This window comes from Cyphomyrmex costatus, unplaced genomic scaffold (genome assembly GCF_001594065.2).
Source record: "Cyphomyrmex costatus isolate MS0001 unplaced genomic scaffold, Ccosl1.0 scaffold4, whole genome shotgun sequence".
NCBI classification, from domain to species: Eukaryota; Metazoa; Arthropoda; class Insecta; order Hymenoptera; family Formicidae; genus Cyphomyrmex; species Cyphomyrmex costatus.
The window spans coordinates 1,433,077-1,454,690 of NW_017278207.1; the positions used below are offsets into that span (position 1 = coordinate 1,433,077).

At 33.8% G+C, this 21,614-nt stretch overlaps 2 protein-coding genes across 2 annotated transcripts; both read right to left on the reverse strand.

Annotated features, from left to right (window-relative positions):
• Positions 1-7,268: 7,268 nt before the first annotated feature.
• LOC108777016 (uncharacterized) lies at positions 7,269-12,485 on the reverse strand. The gene is made up of 11 exons (XM_018543798.1): positions 12,466-12,485; positions 11,657-12,038; positions 10,594-10,689; positions 9,955-10,030; positions 9,708-9,879; positions 9,383-9,464; positions 8,698-8,823; positions 8,409-8,562; positions 7,868-8,083; positions 7,615-7,684; positions 7,269-7,349 (listed from the first exon to the last, which is right to left on the reverse strand). Exons 2-11 carry the CDS (start codon positions 11,991-11,993, stop codon positions 7,269-7,271), a joined length of 1,410 nt encoding a protein of 469 aa, XP_018399300.1. The 5' UTR covers positions 11,994-12,038; positions 12,466-12,485.
• A 1,208-nt stretch (positions 12,486-13,693) lies between these two features.
• LOC108777019 (transcription elongation factor SPT5-like) lies at positions 13,694-20,712 on the reverse strand. Its single transcript, XM_018543801.1, has 13 exons — positions 20,665-20,712; positions 20,543-20,573; positions 20,347-20,470; positions 18,928-19,016; positions 18,549-18,804; positions 18,232-18,464; positions 17,642-18,140; positions 17,210-17,558; positions 16,526-17,115; positions 16,087-16,448; positions 15,263-15,664; positions 14,598-14,773; positions 13,694-13,939 (listed from the first exon to the last, which is right to left on the reverse strand). The coding sequence occupies exons 2-13, from the start codon at positions 20,556-20,558 to the stop codon at positions 13,694-13,696; spliced, it is 3,342 nt and encodes a 1,113-aa protein (XP_018399303.1). The 5' UTR covers positions 20,559-20,573; positions 20,665-20,712.
• Between the last annotated feature and the right edge of the window lie 902 nt (positions 20,713-21,614).

The window sequence follows — 21,614 nt, forward strand, 5'->3', positions numbered from 1 at the left end:
TCATATTTTTCATTCACTTTTTATCTATATATTTAATGTACCTGTATTTCAAAGAAATTTAATTTCTTTTTATTATATATATACTTTTAAAAATTATTAAAAATTGAAGGTGCCTCTTATAGAAAAATATTTTACTAAATTTAGAATCAATTTCTCTTTTCCTTTCTTAAAAATTTATATTAGTTCAACTATGTATTATTTTATTTTGCATAATAATCAGTGACATTTACAAGTTAAAATAAATTAGCACATTTGTTCGCATTGAGAAAAAGTGAAATACATTGCGGGTAAAAATAATGAGACGACTCGGCTGCTAATTACTGACAGAAAAGTATTAGCATAGAACTCCCGTAACTTCGCGAACAGTGACAATAGCTCTGAGGGAAACTTACGAGTTTCTTCACCCTTCTCCAACACGTTTGTTTGGCATCATCAATGTGATATTTCGTTGTGCCGTCACGTCTCGCGCTGTTCCCTTTGAGCTCTAAATAACGTCCGATGGAGTCCTTTAAACGCGGGGATGCGTCGCCGCGCATAATATCCGTTATTTACAAGCCAATATAAAGTCGCGCCTCTCGAAACTTGAACGCATAAATAAGTGGTAAAAGAAAAAAAATAAATAAGAACTCTTTCGCCATGATTTTAATGATCATGGTAATAATTTACATATTTAGTGCGCATTGTAATGTTAAAAGAATTTTTATGAACAACCTTCTATTATATATAAATTAATTCGATTATAATTATAAGAAATTGTCTAACTGAGAGTCCAATTTAAGAACGTATCATAGAACTGTTCGGAATGGATTCCGATTGGAATTCTTTAATTATATTCCTTATATGGAATGAATCCCGGCTTTGTTGAAGGATCTAAAAATTTAATTAGATATATATAGATCTAAAAATAATTTTGTTGAATCATCAAAATTATCTAGAATTCTTAAGCTAATTGATAGAATGTCAAAACTTTTTTTATTATTATTTACTTATCGTACGTAAGTATTTTATAATTATTTTGATGGCGAACAAAATTATTTTTTATTTTCAAATATGTATCTAAATAAACTTTTAGATATTTTAACAAAATTTTTTTCTGTGTAAATTATTTCTATTGTAAAGAAAATGAAATAATTCCAATCGGAATTCATTCCAAACTATTCCATCGTACCCTGGATATTAAAATCCACTAGTTTATCGTATAATATATTAAAACGGTTCTTTAAAATTTAATAGCTGTGTATAAACACAGTTATAATATTATGCAGAAATTCAGTCATCCGTAGCGCTAATTTCATTAAACGCTATCGCATTATTGAATCGATAGGGTGTATACGGTACGGAAAAAAATTTAATGTGTGCATGAGCAGGTCTATATATCGTTTCCTTTGCTATTTTTAACATTTAATGAATATTCACGAGATTGTAGCGTTTTTCATGAATACGTTACTACATGTTTTCTCTTTTAAGTTCATGAACCAAATGTATTATATATATATATATATATATATGTGCTTGAAGAGTTTTTAAATTATATGTTCCATGCATTTAAAATGAAGATAAATAATATCATACGACAATCTTTTAAAAAATGGACAATGACAATTATTCATTGGCGATGTCAATTAGTATAATATCGACGAAAAAACTTTTGAAAACATCAATAGATTGTAATTTTTTACATTGTGCTTTATGAAACACACTATAAAAAAGCAATCTTGACTTTTATACGGAAAAAAATGGAATTGCAAAATAGAAAGAAAAAGACGCGTTTACCAGCCCTCGATTAATTTAAGCGCACAAATATTCTGGGAAACGCGTCGAGTAAATCTATTAGCCTTGGGGGTAGAAAATAAGGCAGGAAAAATTGGTCCAGAGTCTTGTCGCAGAAATTCACCTCTCACGAGCGGCAACCATCGATAAACGAAAAGCGTTGCCTGTTACGCGACCAGAGTGGGTGTCAAGGGAGACGGTAAGAGTACATTAGACGGTAATTAAAAGCGAGCCTATTACCGTGGCTAACGGAGCATGAAATGCTTTAAATCGTTTACAAATTACAACGTCTGCGAGCGATGAAACGTTTGCTGTTACGTACACACGAAAATCATGCAATTCAAGTAACAATAACTCAATACTTTATTGCAAAATACTGATGTCTTAACAAAATAAATAATCCAAGTGCCTTTTCCACTCGAGAAACTTTTAATTCTTTAGTCAATAATTGATCGTGCTCGTTTATTTATGAATGTTAGTAGAAAAACCGAACACTGCGATTATTGGAATCTGTCGATTAATATATAATACAAATCTAGTAATTTGCACGTAAAATGGAATTTATCAGTCAAAAAGGTAGAAATATTAAAAAATATGAAATTGTGGTTTATGATGTTGATTAGTACGTTAAGGATCGATGCAAATTAAAATTTCAACAAACTATTGCATATACAATTAGTTGACTTGCTATAATAAATGTTACATTAAAATTGATGATATCTGCCAATTAATAATTAATTTCATGTTGTAAAATAATTTACATACCGTTGCATTTCACATCTATGTACATATTTAATTCATAAAAGGTCTACGTGAAACGCGTAAACACCGCACGCGTAACAAGGAACATTTTGATCATTGTAGTATTATACCCGATATTTTACGACAGGAAAAGTCCTCGCGGAGTTCGAGCGATTTGAAAAGCTCTCGTGAACTTAACTCGCACGAACCAGTGGACCTGTCGCCACTTGTTGAATGTTTATGAAGAAGAACAGAAGTTGAAAGTACTCTCAAATCGTTTCGACCAATCGCAAATTTCGAGTGGAGATTAAACATTTGCTTTATCGCATGCTTCAAGAACTCTTTCGATTAAACTCATGATAAAGCGGATGATAAAAGATTTGGAGACAAAATAACAGCGTTAATATTACTTAATATGTATATCGTTAATGTATCGTTAGTGAAAAGTTTCAGTTATTATCATACTGAAGTGTATGCGAATAAAAATGGTATATTTTTCACTTTCGTTTGGAACGATCGTTTGGGAAACCGTTATACTGTATAAGATATTTCGAGATTACCACGTTGCTCCGATCCGTTTTTATACTCAAGGCAAATCGGTCGGATAAATAATATTGTCAATCGCGTCGAACGAATACTTGGCGCGAGAGATTGTTGATCAATGAAGATGAGAAATTAAGAATAACAGAGCGCGACTTTTAGACGACTTGAAAGGAATTTCAGCTAACTGAACGCCGTGGATTGGAGACGAGATTTCGGCACTCTCGCGTTAGTCGTTTTGTTCAGTCAGTTAAATCTCGCTATTCCCTCGCGGATTCGGTAACGAGGTAATGTTACACCTCGGTTATCTATCTTTGATATCGTCAGTGATCTACGTTTTTGAATTTTGACTGTAATAATCTGTATGAACAGAAGTGAAGTGAGTGAAATAAATATTCTCGTTTATTGTACTTGAACTTTCATTCCGAAGCCGGCTCCATCCATCCCGACAACCAACACCACCGCACGCTTTTAAATAGTAAGATCTCACCTTTATCTTACAACTGATATACATTTTCTTATATATTTTTTTTTTCATAGAAATCGAAAATTGTTATAATCATTTAATTTAGAGTTATTGATCTAACTCTCTGTCTTAATTTTTAAATGATTGAATAACCCCGACAGTAATTTCGTAACGATGTAAATAAGGATTTTATTAATTTTATCTCATATATACACAATGCACTATTTTTTATTAATTTTTTTTTTAAGTGTTATTATTATAACTTTCTCTTTTCACAAACAAACAAAAAATACGTAAGAAAAATGCAGAAATAAAACAATCCTTGAACGATCGCGGCAAAATTTGTACTCTCTTTTGTGACGGTATTCGGAAAACATTAAGATTATTCGAAACAGTCTAAATAATAATACACGATTGCAAAATATATGTATTAAAAAGTCGATTAAATGAAAAAAATTCAAATTTAAATAGCTGGTATAAAATTGAGCATAATTACACAAGCGATTATACGTTAAGAAAAATTAATCTCGATCGAGAAACATTTTTAGAATTCCGTTATCATTGCATTAACAGATAAGACACGAGCTAAAATACACTCTATTAGCTCCGTCGGATAATGGGAATTTGAACCCGCGAACATCACAAGAGACTCACCTTTCAAGATGCCCGCGAAGAGGAGCAGGAAGAGCAGCATGAATAACTGGCGATGACCTCGGCGTGACATGTTGTCCCACGGCGAAGCGCACAAGACAATGGCACACAAAGAGTCAATTGTAGACGCGCGCGGAAACGAGGAAGCACATGAATCCCGCCGTGGTATACATACTCGGAGGAACAGTCCCGAATGTACACGTAACCGCGTGAACGTAGCTCCGAGCGCAAATTCGTTCACTCGCAAAATTTCAAATTCTCAAAATGGAGCATGCGCGAGCGCGCGCGCGCGCGCCGCCGCCGTACGGCGAATCAAACCGCGACGTTCCGTCGGCGTCCACGCGCGCGAATTTCCGCGAATCGGAGTTTTCGGGAAAAGCACTTAACACCGACGATTCCGATTTCTGTCCCCCCCCCCCGACGCGGTTAATAAGCGAGCAAAAAGTGCACGATGCGTATCGGCGACGAACGATGATACGCGAAAAAATGCGATGGCCGCACTAATCACCGCGATTCTTTCCGCGAAAGAATTCGATCGTTCCTTCTTCGAATCGAAGAACCTACAACGTCACTCTATACGATCCGTTACGGATAGAAACGTCGCGCGAGGCTCGCGAAAGAGGATATTGTTCGCACGAGGCATCCAACTATCACGCGTCGCACTTAACAGTTCTATTGTCATCGGTTGCGAAACAGCGAACAGCACGCGCGGTTTTGTCAAAACGAAGTGTTCACGTCCGTTTTACGACGCCCTCGCCGACCGTTCGAATTGTACCCGTCCGTTCGAAAACAGCTCGATTTGTCTAATTTCGTTGAGCCGGTCTCGCGACGCGTGTCACTCCCGCACGTCTCTTCACGTACTACACAGGACGCAACGAGTCAGTCGAGATGTCGCACGAGACTGCCGGCCGGCTGCTAACTTCGCGCGGTCTCGGCGTCGCTCGAAAGACGCGCATGCGCGTACAAGATGGCGCGCGTTGGGGGGGACGTTGATAAAACCGCCGCGCTGCTCCATTTTCCTTACTTCCACGCCGCCCGGCGTTCGCGTCGCTCGTACTCGGTTTTGTTCGCAACAAGTGTTGAATTTTACTCGCGTATTTCATTGTAACTAACCCCTTTTTGGTCGGAAATCCATCCAATCCGATTTTGTGACTCATAGACGCGGTTCCATAAATTAATCTCAATTTAATTTACTCTTTTTAATTTATCTTTTTCCAAGAATTATGTCCGTTTCTGTGTTATCGTAATTTTAATCTTGTTTTCAATCAACTTTTCATCTTTTTTTAGTTCTAAGAATTAAAAGAAAGGATGAAAAGTCAGTTAAACCGAGATCAGAGTTAATTTCTGGGTAGAAGCAGGAATTAGAAAAAGGGGTGTAAAGAGAGAAAGTTCCCGCGCATACTGATAGATGGCTGTATGTATGCGTCGAAGGAAGAGTTGGTTACACACATTGTACCATTCATTTTGTTTTAAGAAAGAAAAATTGTTTTAAAAAAATTCGCGAAAACTTTCTCTCTACATAATAAAGTCGAACCGAAATTAAAGTTCATTTTACTATTTATGAAACCGAGCCTTGACGACAGCTCGGTATCGTTAATCATTAACGACGAGTTAATGATATTATTATTATTATTTTTAAGTTTTTTTTCCAACTGTGCAATAACAATGGCTGTTTTCCAGCTAGGACACAGAAACGTTACACTGTGCTCCACTGTGTAAAGACTTGTTGGAACGATAGAGCTCTAATTGGTAACACTGGCATACTCTACACGTTCGTACTTAGCTTTTTACAGTGTCGAGCAGTGTAACACTGTGTCACAGTTGGAACACTTTGTGTAAGACACAGTGTTACACTGTGTCATCTGTGTACGTTGTTGGAAAACACCCAATATAATGATATACCGATGCTGTCGTTAAGAGTCGTAAAATTAGGATACGGAGAATAAGAAAAAGTTACTGAACGCGCACGCGATCGCGGGAAAGAGAAGCTGGGAGCGACGGAACATCAGGGGTGTGTTTTCGGCGCGGTCGACTGTAATGCAATTAGATTAATGGCCCGACAGGGCGTGAAGCAAAACAATCTTCGCGTTTCTTCTCATGACTACCGCACGTACCGTGCAACCATGCGAGATTAGAAAGTTTCGCGTGTCTATTGAGGTGTAATTTTTATTAAATAATAGAAATATTCTAAAGTTAAATGGTACATCTTAAAGAAGTAATACAATCCTTTTATATCTTCGTATCCAAACGTTCAAAATCGTTATTTATTTTCTAATTGTTACCTTAGCTTGGCTGGACTATCGGAATAGGTGGTTGATCCTTCGGAACTATAGCAAACGCTGTGCTGTGGATAAAATTCGTAATTATATGCAAATTTCGTAATTATATAAAACGCATAAATATTGCACAAAATAGATAGATATTTATACAGAGAAAAAACAGTTCTGCTGAAGTACCTAAAAACTTAGGTACATACAAATTTAGAAAATAATTTTGTTTAGACCATCGAAATAATTATGTATGTTTTAACATTCAAACTGGAATGTTGAAATCTTTTTGCAGCATTATCATAAATTATTTTAATGATCTAAAAACTTATATTTTCTAATTGATATCTATATTCTATATCCCAGACAATACAGTAATGTTTGAAAAATGTATTTAAAAAATACATGTTGGACGTTTGGACATTTAAAAATATCCAGATTAGATCCATGGATATTTTAAAAACGTTCCAAAAACATCCAGTGTTACCATTTTGGACTCCAATGGACTAAAACTGAACTAAATTAATATATTAAACAAATTTTAGACCACAAATTTCCAGACAAATTTGCACGCTGGAAGCAAAAGATTCCTAACTCTTATCACTGTGAGCAGCAAGCTATTGTTGCTTGATGTTTGCGTGCTGTCTGAACTAAGCTTTAATTTACAGAGATAACAAAAATAAAACTTCTCGTGCGATCTTAAAAAAATTTTCACTTGGCTAGTCAGCGAAAGCAACACGTCGCGAGCAGACTTAGAAAAATTTTTGCATGAGATAAACATTTTTTAAACGTTCAAATGTAAACATACTTTGTACGTTGAATGACTTACGTTTTTAAAACATTCGTACTAAATCTACGGACGTTTGGGCCAGATTGAAACCAAGTCTAGATGTCCAATGGATGTTCTGTGTTGTCTGGGATATAATACAAAAATTCTTTATCAAAACCATATTCTTTCCGTATAAAATGATATTAATTTTAATTTCTTGCTATCTATTCCGGTATGAAAGAAACACTTTGAACCATTTCAGCATCATTACTGCATCTTAAAGTGCTCCTTGCTTACTAAGCTAATAACTAATAATAACACAATTAAAAAGTTTAAAAACACACACATTTGCTTATGCACTACTTACTACTATATTAGCTATAAATAAACTAAAAATTATAATCATTTACTTTGAAAACCGTGCGACTTCTGGATATTCCTAATTGTGGAGCTGATGTAGATTTAGTGTATTTCTTTCTCCTGTAAATATATATCAAAGTATTTCAATGTAAAATTGAAACTTAAATATTATAATATACAATGCGATATAATTGATTCGAAGATCAATACAATTACAAACTTTCTGTTCTAATATTACTGATAAAAAATATTCTTTTAATGCAAATAATGCAGAGTAATGTGGTAAAATAAAAATAAGCTTACGAATAAATTTTGTTGCTATCGCTGACAATATCTTTGCTGCCGTAACTGATTTCAGCCAAGCAACGTTCCTCGTCCGCGTGCTCCTGGCATCCTCCTGGGCATCGTCCAAACCTATCTCTCCACCATTCCTTCAATTTTTCAACCACGCCCTTACGCAACTTCGAGGGGCACGTATCCGGCTGGCAATAGTCTGAGTTTTCATAGAGAACTGCGAATCTAAAAAGAAAAGAACGAATTGAATATCACTGCAGGGTTTTTCAAGCAGTCGTTCTCTCGCAGAAGAAACGTCACAAGAAGATTCAAAATTTAAATAATGAATTTGAATATTGTGTAATAAATTTATAATATTAAATGAAAGAATAATACATATGTTTATAGTGTGTAAAATTAAAACATATAATAAGAATGGATAATTATTTAAATCATAAAAAATAATTTTAACGACTTAAGATAAATCAGTATAGACAATTCCAAGGAAGCCGCAGGTATAATAAGCGATGCAGAAAAAAAGTGAGTAGAAGAAAGCGATGCTTGAACGTACGGTGTAGTTTTTGATTCGCAAGGTGAGCAACCTTCGGGAGGTTTAGTGAGAAATCTGTAGCACACTAAGCTCAAACCCACCAATAACCATATCACCAGGACGGATACTATCGCTATGATCACGAGCTCCGTAGGTCCAAGCGTCATTGTACTCTCTGAATTGAAAATTGGCATAAATTTCATTATTTTACAATTTAATTATGCTTCGAGTAATTAGAAAGTAATGTTATTAAGGTGATACAGATGCCAAGGCAAAAAAAATTGTGTTGTCTCACGAAGGAGTAACCTACTTTCTCCCTTTCCTTTGTAAAGCAACGACGCACTCTCGTCCGTTTGACTCGCACGTTCCATACCTACTTTGGGCATAACTTGATAAGTACCACTTGTTCTACTCTTCATAATACCGCCTCCGATATCTAATTATAAGACATTAAGTTACAAAAAAATGTGCTGTAAAATCATTTGTAAGAAAAAACACAAAATAACCGTATTTATATATGCTTTTTAAAAAAAAAACTGGTGTATCATGTTATTGGCGTATAAATATATTAAGAATTACAGCTTTTAAATCGATCATTTCATTAATTAATTAACTTTCTCTCCATTTTAATATTTTAAATATAGGACCTAGAGGAGACTGTTAATGTTCTCACATTTCATGACTATGAAATAAAGCGAAACATTTCGGGAATCTATATGCGTGATAAGAAAATTATGCGAAGCAAAATACACAGAGGGTCATTTTGATCTTCGAAATGCATCAAAGGGTTAATGGACATGCGTTTATATTTTAATCCCCTTGAAAGCGCACGATGAAATCGCGCGTAAATTTGCGCGAACACGGTCAGAGAAATGTTGCAGAGGGCCCTGCAGTTTCTTAGCTATACAAACGCTTAAACGGAATAACATATTGGTCTCGTTAATTTTCAAACGCGGCGAATCGCAGGCAAACGGAAGACCATCATAAAATATTACCCGTTTCTCGTAAAGTAACCAGTACTCGAAGGACACCACCGAATGCTGGATACCATTTCTCGTCATCTAAGTGTCGACGTACCTGGAATGCAAAAATATCTGTTTTTTTAGTTGTTTCTTATTCAAAATTAATCTCAAGCAACAGCGTCAACAGTTTTAAAATAGAAAAGAGAAATAAAACGTGGTGTTCTTTTAACGTAATGATCTACAGATTGAACTTTAGAATTTTTTCTACATAAATATTGTATTTTATATAATGTATACTATTATATCATATATTATATATATATATATATATATTTCGTCATATCAATCTTTTGCTCACAGATTGTTGCAACCAGGCATAAAAGTCCTTGTTGAACGTTCGCAATCGCGTTTTCGTGCTCGATCGCGAAGTGATGCACTTCACGCTGGCAATGTAGTACTTGACGAGGGCGAAAGCTGATTTTTCCGAGTATAATGATTGTAGGCTGTCAGTTTTGAAGGGCAATGCGATGCTAGATAGAAAATAATGTGTTGAAGCTGTTTGAATGCCGTCAAGGCATTCTTCAAGATTACCAGTCAATAACTACCTATTAGGCTCTGCTTCATTATCGAGAAATGGGAGGGGTATCATAACTTCGCTTGTCGTACCCTCGTTATCGTAACCTTGATAAAATAAAAAATTGTGTAACGATTAACATTAATCTGTGGTGTTTTAAAAATAAATTATGATATAGAACAGCTTAGCTGTCGTAAAGAATGTTTAGCAAATTTTGTATAAACAGTAATAGTTTCAATTTCATCTTTACTCTTTTTACAGAATAGGCAATTATATTAATTTATTGTGTGTAATATATTATATTTTTTGTAGCGTGGAATGTATTATTTTTTGTAATTTTTTATATTTAAATTTAATACATTTATATTGATTTAATTACGGAAATTTTTTATTGTTTTTAGGTTCTTATAAGCCTTGTATATCATACTATTGCATTTTTAATATTAAGAGTTCTGTAATTTTTTATCTGTTTTTAATTTTTTTATATTAATTTTATTTTATTTATGTAAATTACAAATTTTTATATACAAAAATAATTTCTAATTTTTTTTTAAATATTCTTTGGATGGTAATGGCACTACTTTTAGCTTTCATTTGTATGTCAGCCACATGAAATACTGAAATGATATACAAATGTCGTTTAAAGTTAAGCGCGTTTTTTTGTTCTTACCATCGACTGCACGCCTCGAATGTCCCTGCTTCATTGTAGACCTTTTCTTTTTTCTGAACGTGAAGCTTCGATAATTACCATCGTCATATCCTAAAGCTATTCTCATTTATTCAAGAAAGTAACAAATTATTAGACTGATATTTTTACAATTTCTCAATTAAGTTGATTTTCAATTTGCAATTAGATTTGCAAGCAGATATTTTCTCAATTAACAAAAAACCATGACTATGTTTACCGCTTTCATAAAATATTATACTTATTGCTTAAAAAATTAAGTATTGAAATAATATATATTTAATATGCATCTTGTTTTTATTTCTTTGAACTGCGAAAGATTAACGTAAAGTCTACCGAGGAGGTAACCACCAGCCGAAATATTGTCTCACAGGCTATAACATAGATTTCATTCGATTTCATACGGTTTCATTTGATAAACAACAATCCTTTTCACTATATATGAGGTTATTTGGTTTAATAAACGATTTTACTTCTTATGACAAATTATATAAATTTTATTAGATTGAATTTACTGTATTGGATTAACTTTTACATGATGGACTACAATTTCAAGATGCGAATAATTTCCTGACATTATCTATTGATTAGCGACACCGAAATTTTTATAATTTATTTATGTTTGTTACACTGAAGATGACCCGATCGGAGTCGAAACGTCTGTATTAAAGTTTAAATTTTATATTATACTTAATTTGAAAAATTTTTCTTGCGTTTAGTATTTGGCTCATTGCCCTTATTATTACTCATAATGATTTTACTTAATATTATACGATTATTCCTCGTAGTTGCACATGCAATTATTGGATTATACATAAGGATTTGGTATGGATTTTATAATAATTTCGAGGACTCTGCCCCATGATTACATTAGATAGTTATCTCTTCGGAGTCTACAATAGAAGTTATAGCGATCGTAAAGTCTTAAGTTGTAAAAAATTAATCAATCACAGTCGAATATGAGAAGAATAATTAACAACTATAAATAATCAATTTATTACAACCGTCACGACTTCTATTGTAGATCCCGTATAGCAATCACACTTACACGACGAATACGTGATAAACCCATTACAGGCAACCGACGTTTTCGGTGGTGTAATTACAATAGGAGGAATCCTGACATTTGGAATATCTTTGCTGGGATTTGACCAACCGGCGCCGTTGGACCGAAGAAATACCTTCAGCTCGTCAAAAAGCTCGAACAGCATCTTCGCGTTACGATACTTAATGTTACCCGCGTAATATGAGTGCCTCGTGACGGGGAGGATGTAGACTCGCAAATAACCGCCCAAAGTATCCGCCAAAGCTTTCAGCATCAAATGCTTCGTTTTGCCAACGGACAGCCTCCGTACGCTTTCCAAGCATATGTGAAAATAGTCCATAAGGTGCGCTATGTACTGGTCATTCTGAGGATCGATGACATTCACCTGGCGGAAAGGAAACTCTTAGAGTGCATTCCGTTTCACGCATGATACGCATGATGTGTCATCTTACTTTTGTTGTTCAGTGAACATTAAATGAGAATAAAATAATACGTCGTGCATATTGCACTTAAAATAGAACGCACCCTTAAAAATTTATATGTATGCTTATATCTTTAAGCGGGACACTCATTCTTCATTATATAGAAGATTAAAATTCCTTAAACATTCTTATTAGAATTCTACCAAAATATATCGATCTTTTATTACAAATCAATTTATAAATAAATTACAAAAAATTAAGAAATGCATTCTCTTTGAATCGAATTCTTAAATTTTTTTATTACTTTCAAAAATGATAAAATACTGTTTCAATTTTTATAATACAGTTTGAATGGATATATAGAAAATTCTTAGAAAATTTGAATCTTACATTAGGTAAAATATCTTGAAACATTCTCCGGCTACTAAGAATAATAAATTCCTCGCTTGTCCAACATTGCTTTCCATAATCGTTTCTTTCAAATAAAACGGTACCAGTTTTTTGACCATGTTTAAAAGATTTAACCTCGATTACCCTGTCACAAATTGTATAAAATAAATAATAAAAATGCATTAAAAACGTCAATTCGTAAATACGCGTAATAACGCGATTGCGTTTGATATAAATTTATCAAAACGTCACTTAAGTATTGGTAAAAAATATCCATATTCCACAAAGTTAAATAAATTTAGACATTTCAGTTAATTAAATGACTCTTGTACATCTTTATTAAATACGACAAACCTTTCACAGATGCAGCCTACAAGTGCCAAGAAAAACCATAAAGAACATTTGTTCATACTCCAAAACAAAAATTCCAATGTTCAACCTCGTGATTTATTTTCACGGGTTTTTTTGGATATTCCTGACAAGCCTATAACGGCTTGCGCCCATTATTCTATCACAACTATCAATCTTCTTTCTAAACGCGTATTACTTCATGGTGGGATTACGTAATTTCACCCATGGTAATTTCTACCATGATTTCACCCATGATGTAAATCTTTTTACATCATTTCACCATGTATTAACTTCGTGTTAATAAAGCAGTAACTTCAGACATGATCCTTTACTTCATAAAAATAAGTATATATAATAAAATAGATACACACATGCATATATAAATATATACATTAAAAAGATATATATTACAAAAAATTCAAGAAAAATCTAAGGATATGATAAATGAAATATGGCAAAATATGGGAGAGAATAAAAAAATGTTACACAAAATAATATATACACATAATTGTTTATATTCACTGAATTGAATCGTACATAAATAAATTTTGCAACAATACATGATACATAGCATTAATTCGAATCTATTATACATAACATCAATTCATATGTATTACAAAATATTAGTTATAATTTAATTGTCAATTTAATAAAAATAGTCGCAATCATGTCAGTATTCAGTAATAATCAAATATCAAAGAGAACAACGCTTTCCATTTTCGACTGTAGTCAATTCTCTATAAATTATAATATTATAATAAGAGAGAGAATAACCGTATAAAGTATATGTATGTAATATACAATCGTCATTTATTATTACTATATTAAATATCTAAGCGCGTTAGAAAAGCATGCTATCAACGCTATTGCGGTCATTCTATCCTTGTTTTGTGTCTTTCATTTTACACAAAAATCGCAATTGTAAGAATTTTATCTCATCCGTATTAAGTTTTACCACTCCCTCTTGATTGTCAATTGAAAGTAAAGTACCGACGGCTTCTCGGTCTTCACCTAGAATCACTTTGACCCGATCGCCACGTGATGGTACCACAGGCTCTAATTGTTCACACACTAAGTTCACTACTCGATCCTCGGTAGGTAGATAAACAGTGCACATACCACCCTGCCACAAATAAACGTGTTACTCTTGCAAAATCAGTACAGTCATAAAAAAAAATACAATATAAATTATTGATATCATGACAATATCTTACTTTATTTAAATATTAAATCTTATATGACCGTACATGTGAGAAACACAACCAATAAGAAATTCAAGCTGGATCTTAGATGCTATTATAATTCTCCGTATGAATTTATATACTACATATATAATCTTTTCAATTGCGCGCTAAACAATTACCTCGACAGTCTAACTGGTAAGACTCTCACACGGAATGTAAGAGATCCGGATTCAACTCCCGGCCGAGGTAATATTTTTCGCAATTCGCAACATAAATTAATTGTTTACAGATTTTTAATATGTCATTCATAGATTTTAATATATCATTCAACATTATTAAGATCCAAGATGCTATAAGCATCAAAATTGTTAAATAGATAATTTATAATAGATAATGATAGATAATTTAACTCGTGATATTATTGCGGTATAGTTTCGTAGAGTGGCGTTTCAAGATCAAAAAATTATTAACACAGTTTAAAAGACTACATACATAGTATGTAAATTCACACGGAATTATAATAGCATCTAAAATCTAGTTTCTTATTAGTTGTGTATCTTACTCTATATTCTGAATTAACAGAATTTTATTACTTACTGAAATTCCTCGGATGACTGCTTGCTGTCCAGCAAGCGCAGGATCATCATGAGAATCGCGAATGCGAACTTCAATATCTGTCGTATGCCATTCTGAACTACCTATTATACCAGAACCGACACCTGCATCTATTCCTGAACCAGGTGTTTGTGGATTGTATGGACTACCTGGTATACCTGTAAGAATTACAAATTACGCTACATGTGTATTGAGCAAGTACTGAATCTTCATATAGTCCATAATTTTGTTACAACTAAAAATTTTTCTCTAATTATTAAGCTAATTCTGAATCTTATCTCACGTATATTTTGATTTAATAAAAGATTGGTTTAAAAAGTTAAAGATTGCGAGTAAAATGCAAATAAAGTTTCAAGAACTCACATTTCACTTATTCACAAAATTTGTTTCTGCATTTCAAAACAATTATACAAAAAAACTAATTGAATAGATTAAGATAAATATAAAAGTAATATAATCACACATAGATCTTTATCTAAAATTAATATTTTTTAACGCGAGAAAAAAATAAAAATCAATCATATTACAGCATTAAATTATTGCGATATCGAGATTCTATAATAAAGATTATAAACTTAGATCTATCTTTACACACTGAGATTTTAATATATTACTTAATAAAATAATTAATAAAATGTATTACTTACCAGGTGTCATAGGACTATAACCCATTGGAGAAGGCGTTGCAAACGCACCATGTGGGCTAGTGGTATATCCTGTACCACTTGGTGATGGAGTAGCAACGTAGCCTGCAGGACTCGGGCTTGCGGTAGCACTGCCTGCAGGACTAGGACTTGGCTGATATGAACTGAAGCTTTGTTCCGAACCATACATAGTGCCCGGAGTTTGTGGAGTAAATGGTCCTCCAGTAGGAGGATATCCAGGTCCATAACCAGGCGAGCCACCTTCTTCAATGCTGTATCCATCAAAATCGTTCGTCCTAGCGGGTGTGTTAGTAACTGTTGGATCCCAAGCCCCAGACTGACCTGGTGTCCGTGAGCCATCGTGAGATGGTGTCATTGAACCATAATGCGGAGTACGAGAACCATCTATAACGTTAGAATTTAAAAAAATTATGCTTTCCACATAAAAAATTCGTCCTATATAAAAATATTTATAAAAAGATGTTGTCGATTGTGGCAGAGCGTAGCGCGACTGCTCCCTGTAACAAAGGTCCAGCGTTCAAATCCATCTAGAACATCAAATGTTATTTGATCGCCACCTCTCGGAAGGCAATGGCAAACCTCCGAAAGTATATTTGCCACAGCCGTTCGGATTCGACATTACATGTAGGTCCCATATATCAGTGGATATATGCACACTCGCCAACACGCAATGATAAGCATGGCGTTTTAATGCCAAATTCCTTTCTTCTAAAGACCACGTAAAATGGAAAAAAGCTTGGAAGAAGCTGATATCCAGGAATGGATAAAGAAATAAGACTAATATAAATATGAAAAGATATACTCACTTTCGTACATCGGAGTTTGAGAACCGTGCATAGGTGTTTTTGATCCATCTCGTGCATACATTGGCGTCTGTCCACCGGCTCCATAAGCTGGAGTTCTGTTGTAGCTACTAAAGCCACCATCCTTTGACGGGACGCCGACATTCGCTATGTGAGAACGATCGACAGAGATCGTCTGGCAAGTTGAATGCAATTCCACGCGTGCTGTTGTTTCCGTCGCATCTTTTACGATACCCACATTTCCTTTGTATGGTCCGCCTGTTATTTTAATAGTGGTTCCTATTAATTCTCGGTCGCGTCTTGCACCACTACCACCGCCACGACCTCTTCCTCGTCCACCTCCGCCGCCACGTCCAAAACTACCTCTGCAATATTGAAAACATATAAGTAAACTTCGAATTATGAACTATGTCAACAAGTATAAAACGAGAATTAAAAATACCCGCTGGGATGCATCGGGGATGCAATTCTAGGTGACATAAATCCTGCCACTGGTGACATAGAGTTAATAGAAGTCGTTTTATTTCCACCGGACAACTGTAAATGTCTAGTCTTGCACACGAATATTCCACCGTTGTCGACAAACATTCTCGAGTGCAAAAAGGCAAAACTTCTGTAAAGATGCTTAATTTCACCGCCTCGACCCGCATGCGGTCCGTCAACTACTTTAACAATGTCTTTTTTCTGTATCGTATTCTGTTGAGAGTCTAAAGCAACAGCATTTCTATTTTCGCGGCGTTTTGTAAGACCTTGTGGTCTTGCTTCGACTACTTTTCCATGCATAGACAAGACATGGAAATTCTCACGTTCCAACCGAACGATAACACCAACTGTCTGTGCATCTAGCTGCACCAAGTCACCCCATTGGAATTGGCCCAAACTGTCGACACCAGTTGCCATATCGGAACACAATTGTAGATCCCTTGGAAGAACCTCGAGTTCGTGCATTGACAAATCAGAGAATAAAACTACTCTATTTTGTTCTACTCTAACAATTAAACCTGTATCACCTTCATATCTTCCTGCTACGACCTACAGATTGATTAAAACAATATATTATAGTATTGTACGAAAAATATAATTTTTCTGGAATATAAAATATAATTTCCTAACGCGCTAAATTTACCTTTACGTGATCGCCTTGCGTAAAATATTTTCGTAATTCTGAAGCTTGGAATTCCAAAGCTTCTTTAAGTTCTTCATGTTTCGGCATAACCATAATCATGTTGCCATCAATGGAAACAATTTTTCCCTGTAGATTTATAAGTTCACCTTCACACACCTCTACGTTGTCTCCATTGCTAAAGGAGTGAGCTACAGATTGATCTTCTTTCCCAGAAGTTCCAGTTCCCGGCGTACCACTTAAATCTATTTCAACACCTTCTGGCGCTTCTTCAAATCTTTCCAATTCGGAAAGTGTAGGTTTAATACCCTCCGCGATAATAGCACTTGTGGTGAAATTTTTATAAAGAAAACTGCATAAATATGAAATAATTTTGAAATTATGTATATGTAAATATTGTAATAATATACAATAACAATATATAACAAAACAAACCCTTTACGACTATATCTATTTCCTTCAAAAATGAGGAAATCTCCGTCGCTAGTAACCTCTCCACCAATAGCACGAATTGCTTCAGGATCAAATGGTTTCGCTGGTGGCCGTCTTTTCTTCTTACGTTTCAATGCTTCGGATTCGCTCTGCGCTGTTCTCAAGGCACCGCGAGGTCTAGTGTAATCGATTCTTGGAAGTAATTTCAAGTGAACTTGATTTTGTGCCAAGTCCACATAATCAACCTGAGCTATATCATCTTTATAAATGCCTCGTTTTAAACGGACCCATTGTTTAGCTTTCAAACCCGTCTGTTCTTTAACTACTCGCAATACATCAGTCATCTCTTTAATAGGTACCATTTGTTGCTTCCATACACCCATTCTGAGGTTTCCAACATTTTCAATAGCAGCTTTTACATGTGGCTGCTTGTAAGCTTCTATATATATGTATCCCTTAACTCCTTCCGGGGCCACAACGGATTTTATTTGAAGAGGTTCATCTGAAATTTTTAAAAGACAAAGGGGGATATTTGAAAATATACAATAAAATATAATCGAAATGATACAATCTTTCAAATTTATATTTCTTACTCGAAAATTGATAAGTAATAAACTTTCGCATCAATAATAGTACTGTAGCTTTTTCTTCTCCTATACGACATTTTACCATCCATAAATTTGGATCTTTCACGCCTGGCAATAAAGTTTGCTGAGTGATTTCATCACTCATTTCTTCGCCACCGTCGCCAAAACGACGAGCAGCAATTGATTCGTCGGCATATTTTTTTCGGAGGTATTCCTCAATTTCGTCTTCTTTTTGTGAACTAGAAAATATATTTATTAAGGAATTATTTTCGTTAAAACAAACATAAAGTACGTGAAATTATTTTTAAATTTTGAGTACTTACTCCCAAAGATTTGTACCTCTACGTCGTCCTTCAATCTCACGCGCAGTCGGTCCTAATTCGTCTACCTCGTTTCCCACAATACCAATTTCTTGGGCGCCTTCCTCCCATTCATCGTCGTCTTCTACTTCATCATCTACTTCAGCTTCATCTATGATAAAGCCGCCAAATCTATCTTTCTTTTTTTTCTTTCTCGGCCTATCATCATCTTCTTCTTCCTCTTCCTCATCATATTCACTGCTATCATCCAAGTCTTCTCCTGCAACCATAAAAAACAAATAAAATTTAAGTGTTTTTTAAACAATTTTTACAAATTGTTTTATAATTTTTATACATATATGTGTACACATTATGTTTTTAGAAATTGTCTGATTTATTATACCTTCAGGTTCCTCTTCCATTTCCACAATTTCTTCATCTCCTGATCTGACTTCTTCTGCCTCATCTATCTTCGCATCTCCATCTTCCGAGCTGTGAGTAAAATAAACTTTATTATAATAAAGTAAAATAATATCTAAATAAAATAAAATACGCACACGCACACATATATATTTAAATCTTGTTCAAAGTCAAAGTAACATTGATGCAATTAGACCTTACAGACTTTAAGAATTAGCAAAATATTAAAGCTCAATAATAAATTTGAATTAATTTAATGTTTCATATATTTAACATTTAAACAAATACTTACACTGAAGATAGTTCAAAATCAAAACATTTATGTTCAAACATATGTTGATTTCAAATTTATTATTGCAATATATAATATAAAATAGCTCAAGTAATATAAATTAATTAAAATAAAATAAGGATTGCAAGCCAAAAAACAATCAATTTAATGTTTGTTAATTTAAAAATTACAAATAAAAATAAAAAATATGAATGTTTCTATTGAGTCATTCTCAATGTTAATGTTTGTGATATTAAAACAAACGAGAAAGTGAATTGTGGATATTTCATATATAGACATTAAAGTCCAAAACACATGAAATGCATAACAGTGCATAAACGTAACATAAGACCGCTGGACCAATGAGCATCTTATGTTAATCAATATGGCAACTTTAAAGCGGGGAGCACAGGCTTTTGCATAACGCATAATCCATATACATAAAGAATTTGATTGGTCCATTGACTCATGCATAAGAAAATGGGCCAATGAAATTCCTTATGCACATGCTTTATGCGTTATGCAAAAGTCTGTGCTCCCCGCTTTATGCTGGATGCTTATTGGTCCAACAGTTTTATGTTATGCTCATGCTCTATTATGCATTTCATGTGCAATAGGCTCAACACTTTATCCTGCCCACGTGAATTAAAATACATGATATAGATTGTTTGTGACATGTTAACATAAAAATTATAATAAAAAAATACAGATGTTTCGACTACTATTGAGTCATTCTCAATAATAGTCAAAACATCTGTATTTTTTTCTTTTAATTTTTATTTGTAGTTGTTAAATTAATGAACATTAAATTGATTGTTTCTTGGCTAATAACTATTTTAATTAATTTATTATTACATTCTGTTGTATAGCAGTTTTATTCATTAATTTAATTATAAGAAATCTTATTAGTTTAATTGATATTACTTAACGAATTTGATTTCTCATCGTTTGTCCACTACTATTCTTGCTAAACTAAAAACAATTAACATTTTCTTGGATTTGTAATAAAGATAAATGTATGCTGGCCACAAAGATTTTGAGTGCATGTGTCAAGAGATTCGATAAGTTCTACATCTGTTGTACACGAAATTACGTACACAATTCGAGATGCATTAGGTACTTTAGACTTACCCAGATGGTGAGCGAGAACGTGATCGAGATATAGACGGACTCCTGGATCCCGAGCTTCGCGAAAGACTCCTGCTGCGAGAAATGCTCCGAGATCTTCCTCCGATGCTTCCTGCATCGCTGACGCCTACAATAAGTCTCGTAATGTACATTCTATATTACATTTGGTCGATCCTAGCCTCTATTAACACGGAATTACCTTCTGAATCCGACATGTCGGAATTATTTGCCTGTGTTGAGTATGGAGTTTAATGAAAACTGGAAACGCCGAGAAAAGTATAAGAGTATCACGGATTAATAAGAATAGCAGCGAGCACTCACGGATCCGCTCCGCAACAGTTGAGTCTGCTGAACATGATCATTAACACAACACGAAATATGGCTACTGATTCATCATGGCTTGCCATCACTTGCCATGATGGCGTCGAAGAGGTACAGATTGCGACTATCGATAACTTCGATAGCCTATAACCTTAATTTGATATATCGAGATAAGTTTCTATTTGCTATCGAGAGGCATACGACAGTCGCGACTATCGATACACTATCGATACACGTGTGACGTAATTTCCACAATTTTGAACTGTACTTACACGTCCTTCGTGCACTTTTATGCACAAAACTTCTACAACAAATAAATCCGTATTAAACTAAAGAACACATCAATTATAAGCATTCCTACATATTCTTTTGATCATAAATAAACTAATTACAATTCAACAACATTGATTTTTAAATACTCGACGGCTTTATTTTCAGAAATAAAGTACGTATATATACAAATATGTGTATATACGTATCTATATGTGCAGCAATAATCAAAACGATACATTCTCTGTTTCCTATTATTTCGAACTTCCTACATTTATAATGTAGGAAATTCGAAATATATAATGTAGAACAAGTATAATGTACAACAGAAGAAAAAATAAACGTCTAATGTGTTATAATATACATATGTTATTTATTACTATTACTGTGTTATAGATATCATATTATAAACAGAGTTGGGCATGTATTTAAAATACTTTGATTTAAAACACAGTTTTCGGAATAAAAGTAGATTTTATATTTTATATTTCAGCGATGTACATGAAAGTATTACATATTTTGTATTTAAAATTGAAAGATTGAAAGCTCTATGTACTTCGTAATTTAAATAATAACAATCTTCAATATCTTAGTATTTAAAATACAAAATACAAAATACTTTCAATCTCATTAATAATACTGAAATACAAAATATAAAATACTTTTATATACTTCCATAA